The sequence below is a fragment of the Cebus imitator genome, unplaced genomic scaffold, assembly GCF_001604975.1.
Source record: "Cebus imitator isolate Cc_AM_T3 unplaced genomic scaffold, Cebus_imitator-1.0 Scaffold299, whole genome shotgun sequence".
Taxonomy (NCBI): Eukaryota; Metazoa; Chordata; class Mammalia; order Primates; family Cebidae; genus Cebus; species Cebus imitator.
Window position 1 is genome coordinate 1,532,545 of NW_016107614.1, and position 19,342 is coordinate 1,551,886.

Consider the following 19,342-nt stretch of genomic DNA (forward strand, 5'->3'; position numbering starts at 1 on the left):
TGGAGTGCAATGGCGTGATCTCGGCTCACCGCAACTTCTGCCTTCTGGGTTCAGGCAATCTGCCTGCCTCAGCCTCCTGAGCAGCTGGGATTATAGGCATCTACTACCACGCCAGTCTAATTTTGTATTTTTAGTAGAGACAGTATTTCTCTATGTTGGTCAGGCCGGTCTTAAACTCCCTACCTCCTTTGGTCAGGCCTGCCTTGACCTCTCAAAGTGCTGGGATTACAGGCGTGAGCCACCGCACCCGGCCTCAGATGACTTTAAACTTAAAGTTTAACCTCAGTTTTTTTCTCCTCTGTCAGATGGGAATCAGGATACTTTCCCTACTTACCTTGTTGAATAGCAGTGAAAATTAATGAAATTAAAAGATGCTTTTAAAACTGAACTCTTATACACATATTACTCTTGGTGGCAGTATTATAAATGCACTTAGGTTTTCTGGGCAGGCCATGGGAGTGGGCTATTAATATAACCTATATTAATAGGTTCCTTGTTGTCTGTTAATAGTGTTAAGATTTTTCTTGTCCCTGAGTATAGGAGTATACCATATCTCCACTCTCCCTTTTTTTGTTCCAGGTTTTTGTAAGAACCCTAAAACAAAGTTGGCAGGATATATTAATTTACTCTTTTAAATTTTCTTTAGGACGACCTTGACCTGATAGCTTCATGTCATACTAAGTCCTTTCAGCTGTCAAAGTCTCAGAAGCGGAACTGGATAGATTCCTGCCCTCACCAGGAGGAGACCCAGCAGCATACGGAAGAGGCACTGAGAGAGCTGTTTCAACATGTTCACAATATGCCAGAGTCAGCAAAGAAGAAACAACTTATTAGACAGGTGCCTGAAGGCAGGGAAGTCATGAATGGGGCTTTAGGAATGTAATCGTGGTTGTAGAATCAGTAAGCCATATTGTTAAGAATCTCATTTAATTTTTGGCTTAGCCAAGAAAGCAGGCTTGTCTATGGAACCTCCACGGCGATCTCTGTGCTATTGCTCCAGTAGAGAAAGGAGTGGAGGCTCTTGCATTTCTGCAGTTAACAGGAGAATCCAAGTATGGTTAGAGTGTCTCTAATTTTGGTCATGTCCCAGGTTTGCTGAGAGAGGACCAGCAGTTACAATATATTATTCCAAAGTGTAAACCCTCCAGATTTTCTTAGCAAATAACTTTTATGAGTTTCAGTTTTCTTGTTTGTAAAATGGTAATAGTAACATGAATATTTCATAGTTGTAAAAATTAGAGGTAATCTATATAGGGTGGCTGGCATAGCAAACCCTAACTGGTAGCTTTTTATTAACAGAGTTGTTTGCAGTTAGAAAACAATAAATCAGGGCCCTAGTCTGATACTAGAAAGTAGGAATTCTGTGGCTAAGTTTGTTTATCCTGGAGCTATGGGAACAAAATTTGCTATTTTGGGATTCAAAGTGTGGTATGTAAGTCCTGTGACTTTGGGTAGTTTCTTTCTCAGGAGATTAATTTTGTCTCAGCCCTTTTAGAATTTTACCTGAACGGGCAGGGTCAGCGTCTTGACTTTTTATTCAACTGGGACTTTCTTGGGGAAGAGTCTGCTTTTACTTATTTCATACCTACTCTCAGCATAAGGCCAGGTATAAACAAGTACTCAGATAATGGTGAACTGAGCTTTTCTTAAGAATTGACAAAGTCATTTAAGAGAAGTTTCTGCCACTCTCTTTGAAGTTACTTTGAGACCTAGCAAACTGTGTTACAACTGGAATTTTACAGGGTGTTGGCTGAGTATTGGTGCAGATCCAAACCAGTCTAGTGATTTAATTCTTGATAGCAGCTAAGTAATTTCATGTAGGACAGGTATAATGGCTTCTTTCAACAAGAACACTGAGACTTAAAGATAAGAAAGAAAAAAACATTTTGCAGTTTTTAGAAAAACAGAAAGTATGTGGTGTATACTTTTTTTTTTTTTTTTTTTTTGAGTCTGTTGCCCAGGCTAGAGTGCAGTGGCACAAGCATGGCTCACTGCAGCCTCAACCTCCCTGGGCTCAGGTGATCATGATCCTCACACCTCAGCCTCTCAAGTAGCTGAGACTACAGGTGCATGCCACCATGCCTGGCTAATTTTTCATATTTTTAGTGTCATGTACTTTTTAATATGCATTTTTAAAAGACTCTGGATACACCTTGCTAAATACCTTCCCAGAACATTTTGCCAGTTAAAACTCCCTTGAGTTGCATATGAGAGAATTTACCTTATTGTACCCTTGCCAATATTAGGAACGATGGGTTTTTACTTGTCCCAATGTGTTCAGTAGGGATATTTACTAGCTAAGCTCTTTAGATGTGGTTAATTTTTCTGCCTGCCAAGGTAATTAACTTTAGAACCTCTTGGTACCTTTATATAAAAGTAATTTTTTAACCTCCAGAACTTGAACTGATAAAATTTCCAAATTTTTTTTTTGAGATGGAGTTTCGCTCTTGTTGCCCAGGCTGGAGTGCAATGGGGTGATCTTGGCTCACCGCAATCTCTGCCTCCTGAGTTCAAGCAGTTCTGCCTCAGCCTCCCAAGTAGCTGAAATTACAGACATGCACTACTACACGCAGCTAACTTTGTTTTTATTTTATTTATTTATTTATTTTTAATCTTTATTTATTTATTTATTTATTTATTTTGAGACGGAGTTTCCCTCTTGTTACCCAGGCTGGAGTGCAATGGCACGATCTCGGCTCACCGCAACCTCCGCGTCCTGGGTTCAGGCAATTCTCCTGCCTCAGCCTCCTGAGTAGCTGGGATTACAGGCACGCGCCACCGTGCCCAGCTGATTTTTTGTATTTTTAGTAGAGACGGGGTTTCACCAAATTGACCAGGATGGTCTCAATCTCTTGACCTCGTGATCCACCTGCCTCGGCCTCCCAAAGTGCTGGGATTACAGGCTTGAGCCACCGTGCCCGGCTATTTAAAAAAATTTTTTTAAATAGCCCACCTTGGCCTCCCAAAGTGCCAGAATTATAGGTGTGAGCCACCTCTCCTGGCCCCAAATTTTTACAAAACTGAAATTTTAAAAGCATAATAAGAAAAGGCAGAAGAGGCTGGGTGTGGTGGCTCATGCCTGTAATCCTAGCACTTTGGGATGATGAAGTGGGTGGATCACTTTAGGCCAGGAGTTTGAGACCAGACTGACCAACACAGTGAAACCCCATCTCTACTAAAATAGAAAAAATTAGCTGAGTGTGGTGGTGCACACCTATAATATCAGCTATTCAGGAGGCTGAGGCATGAGAATCGCTTGAACTCTTGTAGGTGGAGGTTGCAGTGAACCGAGATCGTGCCACTGCACTCCAGCCTGGGTAGCAGAGTCAGACTGTGTCTCCAAAAAATAAAAATAAAAAAAAGATCAATAGCAAAACAAAAGGCAGAAAAGTAGAAGAATTAAATGTTGTATTATTAGTACTTTTTAAGTGGGAAATGAATAGCTAATCAAAGCATTGAGTAAGATTATTTAGTACATTGGGGCTTCCCGTTTTCTACTTTAGATACCTCCAGAGAAATTGATAGCGTGACAGGTCTGCATTCTGGTGTATTTCCTCTGATGATATTGTTGGCAGGCAGTCGTAACAGATAGTAACTTAAAAAGATTCTGTATACAGTTTGTGTTATATTAGGAACTGTTTTAGATTGTGCCAGTAACTCTGTGTCCAAGATGCTTCGTTGCAAAGAAGTCTTGGTTAGCAGCTGGGGATCTTGGGTAGATTTCATAAGCTCTCCAAGTCTCAGTTTTTTTTTTTTTTTTTTTTTTTTTTTTTTTTTTTTTTTTTTTGAGACAGAGCTTTGTTCCTCTTGCCCAGGCTGGAGTGCAATGGTGCAATCTCGGCTCACTGCAACCTTCACCTCCCGGGTTTGAGCGATTCTCCTGCCTCAGCCTCCCAAGTAGCTAGGATTACAGGCATGCGCCACCATGCCAGGCTAATTTTGTACTTTTAGTAGAGATGGAGTTTCTCCATGTTGGTCAGGCTGGTCTCGAACACCTGACCTCAGGTGATCCACCCGCCTTGGCTTCCCATAGTGTTGGGATTACAGGCGTGAGCCACTGCGCCTGACCAAAGTCTCAGTTTTTTGGTCTGTAAAATAGGAACAGTAATTCCACATTCAAGGAATGTGGCGTGCAGAGCCTCTCAGAGCAATTGAATCCATTTTGGCATCATCGCTTCTGACTTTGTGATTTGCTTGTTGACTTCCTAATCTACCTATGTGCAGGCTTACTTTTTCCTGGACTTTTATTTACACTTAGCTATTGTTTGTCACAGAATGCTATGCCCTGTTGGGAAAATATTTATAAATGTTGTTTATGTTTTCTTTTAGTTTAATAAGCAATCACTGACCCAGACACCAGGGCGAGAACCTTCTACTTACCAGGTACAAAAGAGGGCCCGTTCACGCTCCTTCAGTGGGCTTATTAAGGTAGGTATTCTGGGCTGTTGTTTTTAGCATTGAGTTTTAGGAAATGTAACAGTGTGATTTTTAAATGCATAAACAGTTTTCGTGTATTTTTTTTGAGGGGAGAATCCTATAAAGGGCTACTCTTTTTTTTTTTTTTTTTTTTTTTTTTTTTTTTTTTTTTTTTTTTTTTTTTTTTTATGATTCAGTCTCCTTAGAGACTGCCAAAAATTGCCAACGCCGACTATATTTCAAGTCATCATGGTGGGGTATTAGGAAAAGTTTTCAATGAGCAATAATCATGCCTTGGATAAACCTCATTGGCTATGATACTGCCACTGTGCAAAGCTATAAAGGGCTAATTTATAAGAGGGTAAAGACAGAATGTGGAAAAGCTTTTCTTTTTCTTTTTTCTTTTTTTTTTTTGAGATTGAGTTTCACTCTTGTTGCCCAAGTTGGAGTGCAATGGTGCAACCTTGGCTCACTGCAATCTCCGCCTCCCAGGTTTGAGCAATTCTCCTGCTTCAGCCTCCCAAGTAGCTGAGGTTATAGGTGCGTGCCACCATCCCTGGCTAATTTTTTGTATTTTTAGTAGAAACAGGGTTTCACCATGTTGCCAGGCTGGTCTGGAACTCTTGACCTCAGGTAATCCACCTGCCTTGGCCTCCCAAAGTGCTGGGATTACAGGTGTGAGCCATGGGGCCGGCCTTTATTTTTCAAAGTGCTTTGCTGTTTTTCAAATCAGAGAAGGGGCTCTATGAAGTGAGAAGTAATAGAAGTAAGGGTCCTTCCTTTTCTTCTAGGGCTGAGGACAATGTCCATATTCCTGAGCAGTGTAAGGGGTCTCTTTTGTTTTCTGACCTGCTTTGAGTTACACCCTTCTTGATCCAATTTTGCTAAACCTTGAAGAAGTGAGGAAGCTGAGACAGACTAGAGAAACTGTTAGAAAACCGGATTTTCTAATAGGCTAGTGAGTTTTGATACCCCAAATTTTTGTGAGCTTAATATTTTTAACAGTTGTTGTACTTTCTTCCATGTATCAAATTCAGTAAAAGTCTTGTTTTTAAAACAAATACAAAAATATGCTTTCATGTTATTGCTTCTATTACCATGTTTGCAGATTAAATGTACAAATCTTTGGACTATTGGAACTTGTAGTGAAGGAATATTGCCATCAGGTGGCAGTAGGTAACTTGCTCATGAGGCTAAAATTTCCATGCATGAACTAAGGCAAGGTTTTGGTTAACTTGGAGAGAGATTAGTACTATTCGCTGCTTTTCTTTTCTGTTTTTCTTTTTTGGAAGAGATTGCTGCCCCAAAAGCACTGAGTATCTTTTATTTTATTTTATTTATTTATTATTTATTTTTTATTTTAGTTCTGGGGTACATGTGCAGGATGTGCAGGTTTGTTATATAGGTAAATGTGTGCCATGGTGGTTTGCTGCACTTGTCAACCCATGACCTAGGTATGAAGCCCAGCATGCATTAGCTATTTTTCTTTAAAAATTTTTTTTGAGACAGAGTCTCACTCTTGTCGCCCAGGCTGGAGTGCAATGACACAGTGTTGGCTCACTGTAACCTCCGCCTCTCAGGTTCAAGCAATTCTTCTGCCTCAGCCTCCCAAGTGGCTGGGATTACAGGTGCCTGCCACCAAGCCTGGCTAATTTTTGTCTTTTTAGGGGGTTTCACCATATTGGCCAGGCTGGTCTTGAACTCCTGACCTCAGTGATCTGCCCGCCTCAGCCTCCCAAAGGACTGGTATTACAGGTGTAAGCCACTGTATCTGGCCAGCTGTTTTTCTTAATACTCTCCTTTCTGCCATCCAACCCCCCCAACAGGCCCCAGTATGTGTTGTTCCCTTCCCTGTGTCCATGTGTTCTCATTGTTTAGATCCCACTTTTTTTTTTTTTTGGAGACGGCATCTTCCTCTGTTGTCCAGGCTGGAGTGCAGTGGCTTCATATCACCTCACTGCAACTTTAGCCTCCCAGGTTCAAGCTATTCTCCTGCTTCAGCCTCCCAAGTGGCTGGGATTATAGGTGCCTGCTGCCATGCCTGGCTAATTTTTGTATTTTTAGTAGAGATGGGTTTTACCATGTTGGCCAGGCTGGTCTCAAACTCCTGACCTCAAGTGATCTACCTGCCTCAGCCTCCCAAAGTGCTGGGATTACAGGCCTGAGCCACCATGCCCGGCCAACTCCCACTTATAAATGAGAACATGCAGTATTTGGTTTTCTGTTCCTGTGTTAGTTTGCTGAGGATAATGGCTTCTTTTTATTTTAATTTTTGGTGTTTCACACTGCTTTTTTTTTTTTTAATTGTTTTGTCATTACTAAGATATATAATTCCAGGAACATAAGGAGCTTAAAATTTTTGCCCTAAAAAATAAATAACTTGTAATATTTATTTATTTATTTTTGAGACAGGGTCTTGCTCTGTTGCCCAGGCTGAAGTACAAGGGGCACCATCATGGCTTGTTGTAGCATTGATCCCCTGGGCTCAGCGATCCTCCTACTTCAGTCTCCAAAGTAGCTGGGACCACAAGTGCATGCCATCATGCCTAGGTGATTTTTAAATGTTTGTAGACTGGGCGTGGTGACTCATGCCTGTAATCCCAGCACTTTGGGAGGCCAAGGTGGGCAGATCACTTGAGGTCGGGATTTTGAGACCAGCCTGACCAGTAGAAACCCCGTCTCTACTGAAAATACAAAATTAGCCGGCTGTGGTGGTGCATGCCTATAATCCCAGCTATCTGGGAGGCTGAGGCAGGAGAATTGCTTCAACCCAGGAGGCAGAGGTTGCGGTGAGCTGAGATTGCAACATTGCACTCCAGCCTGGGCAACAAGAGCAAAACTCTGTCTCAAAACAACAACAACAAAAAACTGTTTGTAGAGATGGAGTCTTGCTGTGTTGCTGGTTTTTTTTTTTTTTTTTTTTTTTTTTTGAGACGGAGTTTCGCTCTTGTTACCCAGGCTGGAGTGCAATGGCGCAATCTCGGCTCACCACAGCCTCCGCCTCCCGGGTTCAGGCAATTCTCCTGCCCCAGCCTCCTGAGTCGCTGGGATTACAGGCATGCACCACCATGCCCAGCTAATTTTTTGTATTTTTAGTAGAGACGGGGTTTCACCATGTTGACCAGGGTGGTCTCGATCTCTTGACCTCGTGATCCACCCGCCTCGGCCTCCCACAGTGCTGGGATTACAGGCTTGAGCCACCGTGCCCGGCCTTTTTTTTTTTTTTTGACAGAGTCTTGCTCTGTCCCTCAGGCTGGAGTGCAGTGGCATGATCTCACCTCACTGCAACCTCCACTTCCATGATTCAAGTGATTCTTCCACCTCAGCCTCTTAAGTAGCTGGGATTGCAGGTGCCCGCCACCATACCTGGCTAATTTTTTGTATTTTTAGTAGAGATGGGGTTTCATTATGTTGGCCAGGCTGGTCTCGAACTCCTGGCCTCAGGTGATCCGCCTGCCTTGGCCTCCCAAAGTGCTGGCATTACAGGCATGAGCCACCATGCCCAACCTGTGTTGCTAGTCTTGAATTTCTGGGCTCAAGCGATCTTCCTGCTTTGGTCTCCTAAAGTGCTGGGATTACAGATGTGAGCCACTGTGCCTATAATTTTTTTTTTTTAAGGTACAGCTGTCAGCATTTAAAAATTCATCTTACTGTAATTTTGATCCTAGTTATAATTTATAGATATCTAGAATTCATTCTTAATCCTGACTTCCTGGGCCAGTAGCTTCTAGGACATTAGGCTTACTTGATATCAAAATTTCCTTTGCCAACAACAGAGTGAAAAAGCAACCCCTGGAATGGGAGAAAATATTTGCAAATCGTATATATGATTAGGTATTAATATCCATAATAATCCAAAGAACTATAACTCAGTGCAGTAAAAGCAACCTCATTAAAAAGTAGCTAAAGGCTGGGTATGGTGACTCACACCTGTAACCCCAGCACTTTGGGAGCCTGAGGTGGGCGGATCATGAGGTCAGCTGATTGAGACCATGCTAGCTAACCCGATGAAACCCCATCTCTACTGAAACAAAAAATTAGCCGGGCGTGGTGGCACATACCTGTAGTCCCAGCTACTCTGGGGGCTGAGGCAGGAGAATCGCTTGAATCCAGGAGGCGGAGGTTGCAGTGAGCTGAGATTGCGCCACTGCACTCCAGCCTGGGTGACAGAGCGAGACTCTGTCTCCAGAAAAAGAAAGTGGGCAAAGGACTTAAATAGACATTTCTCCAGAGAAGATGTACATGTGGCCAAGAAATGCATGAAAAGATGTTCAGCATCACTATACTCCTAGTGTATACCCAAAAGAATTGAAAGCAGGGTCTCGAGGCAATATTCATACACCTGTATTCATAGCAGCATTATTCACAATAGCCAAAAGGCAGAAGCAACTCAACTGTCTATTGACAGATGAATGGATAACAAAATTTGGATATACAGATAAGGGAACATTATTTGTCCTTAAAAGGGAAGGAAATTCTGACATATTCTACAACATGGATGAATCTTGAAGACATTATGCTAAGAGAAATCATCTAGTCATAAAAGGAAAAATATTTTATGATTCCACTGAGTTACCTCCAAGTCAAGTTCATAGAAACAGAAAGTAGAGAAGGTGGTTGGTTGTCAGGGGAGCTAAGAGTTTGAGGAGAATGGGGAGATGTTATTTAATGGGTACAGTATTTCTGTTTGGGAGGATGAGAAAGTTCTGAAGATGATTGATGGTGATGGTTGCACAACACTGTGAATATACTTAATACCACTGAACTGTATACTTAAAAATGGGTAAAATGGTAAATGTTATGTATATTTTATCGTTGTTAAAAAAAGTTCTCTTAACTAGAATTCTAAAAGTGCATTTACCTACTTAGAGCTAGTAAAATGAACATTCTTAGTTTACTCTCTTTTTTTTTCTTTTCAGTTGGAAGAATCTGTCATTCCCTCTGACTTCCCTGTCATAGAGATGATTGATAATCAGAAAAGTTATAGTCAGATAAATGTTTCTCTATGTGTTAGTCTTTTTATTTATTTATTTATTTTGTGAGATAGAGTCTCACTGTGTTGTGTAGACTGGAGTGCAGTGGCATGGTCTCAGTTCACAGCAACCTCCATTTCCTGGGTTCAAGTGATTCTCATGCTTTGGCCTCCTGAGTAGCTGGGATTATAGGCATGTGCCACCACACCTGGTTAATTTTTGTATTTTTAGTAGAGACAGTGTTTCACCATATTGACCAGGCTGGTCTCGAACTCCTGGCCTTCCAAAGTGCTGGGATCACAGGCATGAGCCACTGTGCCTGGACTAAAATATTATTTTTAATTTGTGTTTTCCCTCAGCCTTATCAAGGTATAATTGACCATCTAGCCTATCTCGATCCCTTTTTTGGTTAGAGGTTTTTCCTCCAGAACTTCTCTCATGTCAATTATTTATTAAATCAGAATGTTCTGAATATTGCTGCTAGTATTTATAATGTAGGGTTTAATGTTCTAGTTTTGAGATGTTCTTTTTTTGGAATTCAAATTTATTCTCTAAGGGAAAATAAGGAAAGATTTCTCCAAAGATGGTAGAATTGTCACTGTCAGCGGTTACGTAAATTACATCATCTTCCAAGCTGTTCAGAGATGAAAGGGCTTTTAGTGTTGCTTTACATGTCAGTATAGTCATGTGACCCTCTTAAGAAGGCCTCTACCTTCTTGTGGCTTTATTAGGAACTCTTAGAGAATGTCTCCGAATGTTCCAGTCCTGTGTGAGGAAGTGACAGGGTGGAAAAAGTATCTTAGAGAAGAGCCAGCCTAAGTATCCCTTAGTGGTGAGTGGGGGGAAGGACTTTTTAAATAGTTGCCAGAGGCAGCACAATTTTGGGGAAAAAATTACATGGTCAGTAACTGGTATTTCTATATGGTGAGTAACTCGTCTCAGAAGCACACTGTAATTGACCTATTAGCTTGTTTAAATAAATTATAAAGTTACTTCTAACATTTCAGCCCTTTTAAATGTGGAGGAAAACTGATTACTTAAACAAAAGTAATGATTTTGGTTTTTTTTGGTAACATGCTTTGGCCTGTCTTGTATAAGATGGCCTGAGAGGATCCATACAGAATTTTCAGAATGCTGAGATTTTTTTAACCTATGGACATTATAGTTTTGAAGGCTAGTATAGCTCCACTATAGATACAGTAAATGTTTATCAATCAAATGTTTTCTGTTCTTAAATCAGCGGAAGGTCCTGGGAAATCAGATGATGTCAGAAAAGAAAAAGAAGAACCCTACTCCAGAATCTGTAGCCCTTGGTGAATTGAAGGGAGCCAGCAAAGAAAATATGAACTTAGTAAGTCACTGTTCTTTGGACTGTCTGTCTTTGTGTATGTATTTGTAGAAAAGAGGAAAATTGACATACTGTCATCTGTTTTACTGTGTTTCTTTGTGCCATTCAAATGGCTTTTTCTCAATCCTTTCATTTGTGCTACCTTTTTTCTGTTGGTTTTCATTGATTCATTCAGCAGACAAACACATTTTGAGTTCAAGAAGGATATCACTAGTCACAAGCAGATGAGTAGTACAGTATAGTAGTTCCTTAAACAAGTGCTGGAGGAAGCAGTTAGTTTTTACTGGGAGACTCCACAGGCAGGTGACATTGAACCAGGCCTCCTTGGCTCTACATTACCTGTGGGGTGGTGCTTCAAGATATCCTAGGCATGCCTACTTCATTCAGCCGGTAGTAAATCAGTTAAGATTAATGAGATATAAATACATCAGTCTCAGAAAAACTCTTGACGTTGAAATTGAACAAGTAAATAATTACTTTGTTAGTAAAGTCTGTTTATAGGAATGCCTTTAGAACATTGAAACCACTGTATGATTTTCTTATTTCAGTTATTTTCTGGCTCTCCAGCTGTCACAATGACACCAACAAGATTGAAGTGGTCTGAAGGAAAGAAAGAGGGGAAAAAAGGTACTAATTGTACTTACTCTATGTTCTTACTAAATGTAATTCCTTTTTGCATCTAGTCAGTAGCATTTGTTTGAATTCCCAGGATAGTACATTTGTAGTCAGAAGTGACATAAAAATTACAAGGCCAGATCCTTGCCCTTGAGTTCATTCACCAGATAGTTATTGAGCCATCTACTTAGCACTGTCTTGGGTGCTAAGGGGAAGAGCTGTGAATACAGACACACATGGTCCCTGAGTTCTTGGACAGGCAGGACACATGGGGAAAATACCTTAAGAATACTTGCAAAGCAAATTAAAAACAAATGTAAACGAATTCGTGGAACCAAGTATAACAGTGCTGGGAGTATGCTTATGGAATAGTCAGGTTCCTTTTCTGTGTAGGCTAGTCTTAATTAGTGAAGCTTTCCAGATCAACAGCTCACGCCTAAGGATCCTGGAAGTCATATCATACAGCACATTTTGAGGGCTGTTGAGGACAAAGACCATTTAATGCTGGGACTGCTGGTTGTCCCAGGCTCTTCTTGTAAAAGGCTGCTGTGCCTTCCTCTGAAGGAGCCAAGTGGGTCCATGGAAAGGCCGTGAGATTTGTGGTTAGTCCTGATTGGAGTTATCATTCTTCTGACCCAGGAAAACCACGTATTCTCTCTGAACTCAAGTTTTCTTCTATGAAAATGAGGATAAAAGTTACATCTACTTCACAGATTTATTAATTTATTATGAGGCTCCATTGAAATAATGTTTTGGCAGCACTTTGTAATTGTTAAAGCATTAATAAGTGGTTATAGTTGTTACTATAGAAAACCGGATGACACTTGGTCTTGTTATGTAAGGCTTATGTGGCAGCTGAAGTGATGTATGGTTTGACATGATCATCTTATCGCTGGAATATGAGCATAATTACTATTTGAGACATCAGCAATAGAAAGAGAACAAAAGCCTAATCCTTATGGATAAATTCTTTTCTGGAAAATGAGATTTCAGTATCGTCTTCTTACTTATCCTTGAATGAATTATCTAAGCTCTCTTTTCTTTTCTCCTTGCTTTTGTCTTCTAGGCTGGGCTATCTAATTGAGACAGGATCAGTGTTTGAGTTTTTTGTGTCTAAATATTTCTGTGTGTCCATGAATCAAAACTAAACATAAGTTATTTTTGAAGGCTAAGTTGTTTTGTATCAGCTACACCTTTTGTTGCTTTCATTTTTGAAAGGCATCCAGAAATAATATCTTTTTGTATTGACAACTCTACCTTGGAAAGAAAGAAAGATATTTTTTAAAAAACCAGTTTAACATTTCACCAATAAGTGTTAGAGCAGGGATTCTTGACCTGTCATCTGTGGACTTCCTAAATGGTCTAATACAGTTCCTGGTATTGTTGGTGCAATCTTTTATGTAGGTGCATATTTGTATATTTCTGGGGGCGAGAATATATAGTTCTAATCAGACCCTCAAAAATGTTAGTAGTTCAGAGAAGTCGAGCTAAAGACCCTCAATTGGATCAAGCAATGGCACTTTCACTTTACTCTGTCCTGGTCACTTCCTGTATCTGGAAATGCTTTCCTTGGTGTTATGGTGCTACATTACTCTTGTTCTCCTTCTTCCTCTTTAACTCTTTTTCTTATTTGCAGTGGCTTACTGTTGTTTGCCTATTCTACTACATCTTTATTTTTTTCAAGGGTCTATCTTAAGTTCTCTGCTCTTTTCTGCTCTTGCTTCTCCTGCCTCTTTGCAGCTTGGTCTTGTTTCACTCACAGCGTGAGTTCTGCCTTCAGTTGGGTTTGGGTTCCATTCCCAGTTTTGCTGCTTACTAGCTAAAAATTAGTCCTCAGGCAAGTGAACTGTGTAGTCTGCAGGTTCTTTCTCTGTAAATTGGTAAGAGTAGTGTCTCATATACTGCTTATTGTGAGGATAAATGAAATAATGTACATAAAGAACTTAGAGTCCCGGTGCGGTGGCTCATGCCTATAATCCTAGCACTTTGGGAGGCTGAGGTGGGCAATCACCTGAGGTCAGGAGTTCAAGACCAGCCTGATTAACATGGTGAAACCCCGTCTCTACTAAAAATACAAAAATTTGCCACGTGTGGGAGAATCTCTTGAACCTGGGAGGCGGAGGTTGCAGTGAGCTGAGATCATACCATTGCACTCCAGCCTGGGTGACAGAGCAAGACTCCATCCTCCTGCCCCCCAAAAAAATTCTTAGAGCACCACAAAATATGCACTTACTATTAGCTGTTATAGCCATTAAGATGATTTAATGAATGAGATCAGATCAGGCAAATGTTTATTTGGTAGAGTCACAAATTCGGAATTTGTGACTGAGGATTAATGAATCCTCAGTTTGGAGAAAATATTAAGTGTAGATCCTGTAGCTTTTGGGTGGGATGTTTGCAAAAAGAAATATTTAAGAACATGTCTAATGCTCTTGTTTTTCCTTCAACCTAGGATTCCTCTGAAGGATCCAGAGTTCTCTCCTATGGTCCACGCAGAATTTTCTCTTTAGTGGGCCAGGTATTATTCCTGCCACAGCGAAGCTTGGACTTGCAGCTTGGTTGCTGCATTTTGAATTGTGAAAGCCAACTAATACCATGACCCGACTGATACCTCTAATCCCGCTCACTGGATGATGTTTGCAAGCTGTGCCTTCTGAGAGAGTGCTTAGGTTCTCTTTCTCTTTGTTAATATTATGGGGAAACCACTAACTATCCAACCAGCTTATACAGCACACTAAGGTGGGCTCTGTGCTCATTCAGTGTGTTTAGGCAGATTGCGCTTTTGAAAAAAATAGGAAATGTGTGCTCAGCTGCCAGTAATTTTTTAAAAAGCACTGTCAATCCTAGTGGATTGATCTTATTTTTAATGGATATTTTGGGGTTTTCTCTGTTTTGATAGTGTTGGGTATTTGGTTGTTTTTGTTCGTTTATTTCTTTGTTTTAAAAGCCATGTTTTTGGATGGACTCCAAGCTAGGTGCCTTTCCCACTTTTTCACTTTGAGCTTTGGGAAAACTCTTTATCTTATGAGGCTGTATTCCTCAATACCTAATTTGTGTCCAAAGAATTTATAGCTTTCCTGGACATTTTTTACTTTTTCTTGGGTCTGACATCAAAGAGTATTTGACCTGCAGTATTGAAACAGGAGAATTCAGGATAATATAATATTCTAACAAATCGTAATTATTAAACTCTTCTCCTTCCTTCCCTTCATTTTTCCCTCCCTTGTCCATCTCTCTCCCCCTTTCGCCAGTGATGTGAAAATAATTGTGTTCTGCTCAACTTGTTACCTTCATTCAGTTTCCTCTTAACTAAGACATCTGCGATGCCAACGTAGTACTTGTGAACCAAATCACTGTGACTCAAGAAAAGTCCCCGACAGCACATTAGAAGTTTGCTGAAATATCTGTATGTGGGGGAAGCTCTGGAATGTGCCTGGGAGGGGGCTGGCTGCCTGTATGTCCCAGGATGACTCTTTATGGGTGGGATTATAGTGTACTCTCTGATGGTGCAGTCTAGACCGTCTCCTGAAGAAAGAAGCAAGCAGCAGCCTCTGCAGGGCTGACAGGATTTAAAGGAGAGAATGTTCTTATTTGGAAGCAGCTGTGGCTTGTCACCAGTGTTCAAGGAGTGTTACTGTGCTGCCCTCTCCTTGTCAGAAGGGGCACAGGTGGGGCCAGAACTTTTGGCTTTTGGATTTGGTGGTGTTCACATATGTTGGAGGGAGCAGTGGCCTGGCTTTGACCTCGTAGGAACTGGTTTCTGCCCAGAGAGGAGCATGTGGCAGGGAGAATGCTGCCTGGCTCTGTGGAGCTGTACAACCCTTCTCACCCTGTGGGTTGGAGCCGAGTCAGGCAACTATAGGGAAGCAGTTGTCCCACAAAATGTGGTTTTCTGACCTATTTCTAAGCTGTTGAGTATGCTGCGCTATTGCCGAAATGAGAGAGAACTCTGGGGGAGCAGAGTTTGGCCTTGTGCCCAGCTGGCAGCCCTCTCTGCCAGCCTTTCTGCTGCTTTTGCTGATGTAACAGCAATAGTGGAGAAAAATGTAAAATTTGGTCTTCCAATTTAATAGAGTGTGAACAATAGATGGTTAGGAAAACAAAATTGCTTAACAGTCCCTTTCTCTAGAGTAGCTTTGTGTCATTTTTAAAAACTTATTAGCAAGTTCATTTGCGTATGTTTCTATTAAATATTTGACTATTTTTTTCTTATTAAGAAAGTGAAATCCCTTATACCAGATATTGTTAATTCAGACAGGAAACCCTTTTGGTATCACCAAATTGAAATCGTGTTCTCTCTTAACTCTTCCTTCCTTTATTTATTTACACGTGTTTCATCTTGAAGTGATGCTGTGGTCTTTTAAACATGGGTAGAGGGAGCAGAGTGGTGATCTAATAGCTCCTTGTCATTGCGTTAGTTTTTGGTTCTATTTGAGGGAAGTAGCTGAGATTTAGACGAGTGTAGATGCTCTTTGGGTGAATGGAATCAGTAAGCAAGGGTTGTGTTCTAGGGTGAGGGTGGTGAGAGAGATGTTTACCACATGCACATGCCTTTATATAGCTGGTCTCCTTGGGCAGTTTATGTGTGTTTTGTTTATTTATTGAATATATTTTCCCTTGCCTTAGGGATTTTTAGGTCATTTTTCTAAATAGAAGCTGTGATTGACTTAGAATCCAAATTTGAGGAGTAAGCAGCATAGCCTTCTACCTTGTGATATGTAATTACTCTAATCCTGTGGAATCTTATGGAAAACGCAGACAAAACTCCTTTTAATCATTTGCCACAGAAGGCTGCTGTCTCCCTTCTGATTTGGTGGGCAGGTATTTTTTTGAGCCAGTATTTAACAGAATTTTTTCATCTATAAGATTTTTTTTGAATCTATTTCATTGTGTTTATTTTTCATGTTGGAACAGTCTCTTTGGAAGTACCTCTTCCTGTGGCTTTTACAACTTCATTTCTTTCTGGGGTCACCTGTGATGGGCTTTGATGTGGTATCAGTATGGGGCATTGTGTTTGTGCCAGAGGGATACATACATGAAACTGTATCTGGTTAGGAAAACAAAATTGCTTAACAGCCCCTTTCTCTAGAGTAGCTTTGTGTCATTTTTAAAAACTTATTAGCAAGTTCATTTGCGTATGTTCAACCGCCTCCCTGATTCAGACTGCACTGTGTGAACTCCACTAGCTGAATTAGTGAGAACTGGAGTTTCTCACCTTTCACAATGATAAACTTTTTGCATTGGGACCAGTAAATCTGGTGTGAAAAACTCTGCTGCAGCAGTGAAAGAGTATCAGGAGAGATGCACAAGCTTTTGACAGCAATGGTGATTAACTCAACTAAAACTCCCTGTAGGAAGTTAGCTTTGTACCTGAGTGCCAAAATAGGAGCAGGTAATAAACTAAAAAAAGGAGCAGGTAATGAATTGTAATCATAACTACAGTTGATCCTCCACAAAGGAAAGCTCTTTACCCAGAATGTCCTTCCAGAGTCACTCAGGAAGGACAAGGGAACACCCTTGGGAAATGGGCTAGTGGAGGGCTGTTGACTGCAGTGACACCTGGGTGCCTCAGAGGTATCTGTTCTGTTGACCTGTAAGGAAGCAGTCGATCCTAGACTGTCAGAGCAGAGCCATTCTCTCTTCCTGAGTAGAAATATTTTTTTTCAGCTTTCCCCACAGGAGGCTATGTTAGCATGCGGTTGAAAATACTGCCTTCTAGGAGAACCTGTGGTCATTGGGACCATGCCCCACAGTGACTGGCCATGCAGCTGTGTGATTTTTAGGAATAGATGCTCTAGACTCTGTCTCCTTTCCTACAAGGCCTCACATAGATGCTTGAGGCTAATGGGCCCCATTCTGAAGTCATTCTGTGTAGAACTCCTTTCCCTAGGAGAGAGCCTCATCCCTGTCCTCCTTTACCCTGAAGCCTTCAAATGGAAGATAGGACCTAAGTCTAAACCTAGATACCAGCATTTTGTGGGATTGTCTAGAATTTGGGGAAGAGTTGGGTTCCTAAGATGCACAAGCTTTTGATAGCAGTGTTGATTAACACAACTAAAACTCACTGTAGGAAGTTAGCTTCCATAGACAGCTAATGCTGAGATCTTTCTACCAGCGTAGAGTTGAAGGGAGCAGGCTAGCGAGGAGGAGTGGGACACAGTAGCCTGAGTGCTTGGGTTACCATGGAGACTGGAGTGTGTGAGGCCACAGCCTGTTCTAAAGAGCCATGGAGCCCTCCCCTGGCCATGTCTGGGGACAGACAGAGCCTGTTTGGGGGAAATATTCCCTCACCCCAGGGTTCTTTCTGCAGAGCAAGGGTTGCCTTTGTCCTATCCCTGAGCTTGCTAAACAAGAGAAACAAGGTTTCTTAACTGTTTGGTTTAAATTTTTCATTCTTACTTGACTATATGTATGTAATTGTAAAGAAACAATCCTATGCATTATCTTTCTTTTATATTCTTGTAATATTCTGAAATTAAAAAAAATTTTTTTTTTGTTTCATATCCAGAGGCTTTGACTGGTCTATTAGTTCACACTTTGGCTGCTGATTTTGAAGAGAGTTTTTTTCCTCTTGTTCTGAGGAAAGTAAAGCCTCTAGAAAGGCTTCTCTTTGGCTTGTGTTTAGCTGTGTGGGTGGGTTCAGGAGGAATGGGGCTTTTGGATGATAAGAAGTATGATTTGGAGCCTCTGGGATCCTGAGCTCCCTAATTTTCCGTGGTTGAGTCTAGAATGCTTCATATAGATTTCAGTTTCTCACATAATTCTTATTTCTTCATTTAAAAACAAGGAGTGATGGTTACAGTAACAGGAAAACCTAGATGATGATTTCATCTGAGGCAGGAAGGGATAATGTTTAGACAACCCATGTTGAAATGTTGTTCCTGCTACTGTCTTAGTGGGCTTCAGCTGCTTTAACAGAACACAATAGATTAGGTGGCTTATCAGCATAAAAAATGGCTTCTTACAGTTCTGCAGTCTGGGGAGTCCAAGAGCATGGCACCAGCAGAGTGGGTATCTGCTGAGGGTTCACTTCCTGGTTCACAGACAACCGTCTTCACTGTAACCTCACATGGTGAAAGGGATGAGGGATCTCTCTGGGGCCTCTTTTAGAGGAGCAGTAATCCTATTCATGAGGCCCCTGCCAAAAACATTCCCAAAGACCCCTCGTTCCAGAGACCCTACCTCCTAATACCATCACATTGGAGATTAGGTTTCAAAATTAGTTTGTGGGCATTCAAACATTCAGTCTATAGCAGCTATCTTTTTTTTTTTCTTTTTTGAGACAGCATCTTACTGTCACCCAGGCTGGAGTGCAGTGGTGTGATCTTGGCTCACTACAGCCTCTGTCTCCTAGGCTCAGGTGATCTTCCCACCTCAGCCTCCCAAGTGGCTGGGGCGACAGGTGTGTACCACCACACCCAGCTAATTTTTGTATTTTTTGTAGAGACGAGGTTTTGCCATGTTGGCCAGGCTGGTCTTGAACACCTGGACTAAGTGACCTGCCCACCTCAACCTCCCAAAGTGCTGTAATTATATATGTGAACCACTGTGCCCAGCCTATGGCTGCAATTTATTAGGAATATGACTTTGGGTATGTCCCTGAACCTCCTGTCCCCTCATCTGTAAGGTGGGGAGGATGATACCCATCTCAATAACAAGGACCTTGCACAGAGGGTTTTAATGTAAGGTCTGTGGTTATGCTCAGGACAACTGTTGTCCTGTAATTCTATGTAAAATTTTGTGTACATTTGCATTTTTCTAGGGGAGAGATTTCATAGCTTCTACAGGAATCTCAGAGGAGTCCTTGACACCAAAATACTGAGAATCAGTAGCCTTACACAGTGCTGGCAGATGGCAATTGTTCATTAAAGGTTAATTCTCTTTCTGTCTGCCAAGGATACATTTATAATCAGCAGGTTATTGATGCTGACATAGCTACTTTGATGACAAAGGTGTTGTTTAAATCCTGAATAGAAATAAAAACTCTGCA

General features: G+C 41.2%; 1 protein-coding gene and 1 non-coding gene across 4 annotated transcripts in view; one reads left to right on the top strand and one right to left on the bottom strand.

Moving 5' to 3' along the window:
• Positions 1-19,342, top strand: part of ARHGAP19 (Rho GTPase activating protein 19) — a 67,593-nt gene that overhangs the window by 43,945 nt on the left and 4,306 nt on the right. For 2 of the 3 annotated variants that reach the window (XM_017502781.2, XM_037729356.1), the window contains exons 8-11: positions 647-838; positions 4,330-4,428; positions 10,630-10,740; positions 11,286-11,364. In XM_017502781.2, coding sequence (XP_017358270.1) covers positions 647-838; positions 4,330-4,428; positions 10,630-10,740; positions 11,286-11,364 — 481 coding nt within the window. Of the gene's footprint in view, positions 1-646; positions 839-4,329; positions 4,429-10,629; positions 10,741-11,285; positions 11,365-13,804; positions 14,630-19,342 lie in introns of those variants that run through there. The other variant, XM_017502782.2, reaches the window with a different exon arrangement.
• On the bottom strand, positions 4,614-4,754 carry LOC119467523. Its single transcript, XR_005196062.1, has one exon. It is a non-coding gene; the product is annotated as a U4 spliceosomal RNA (small nuclear RNA).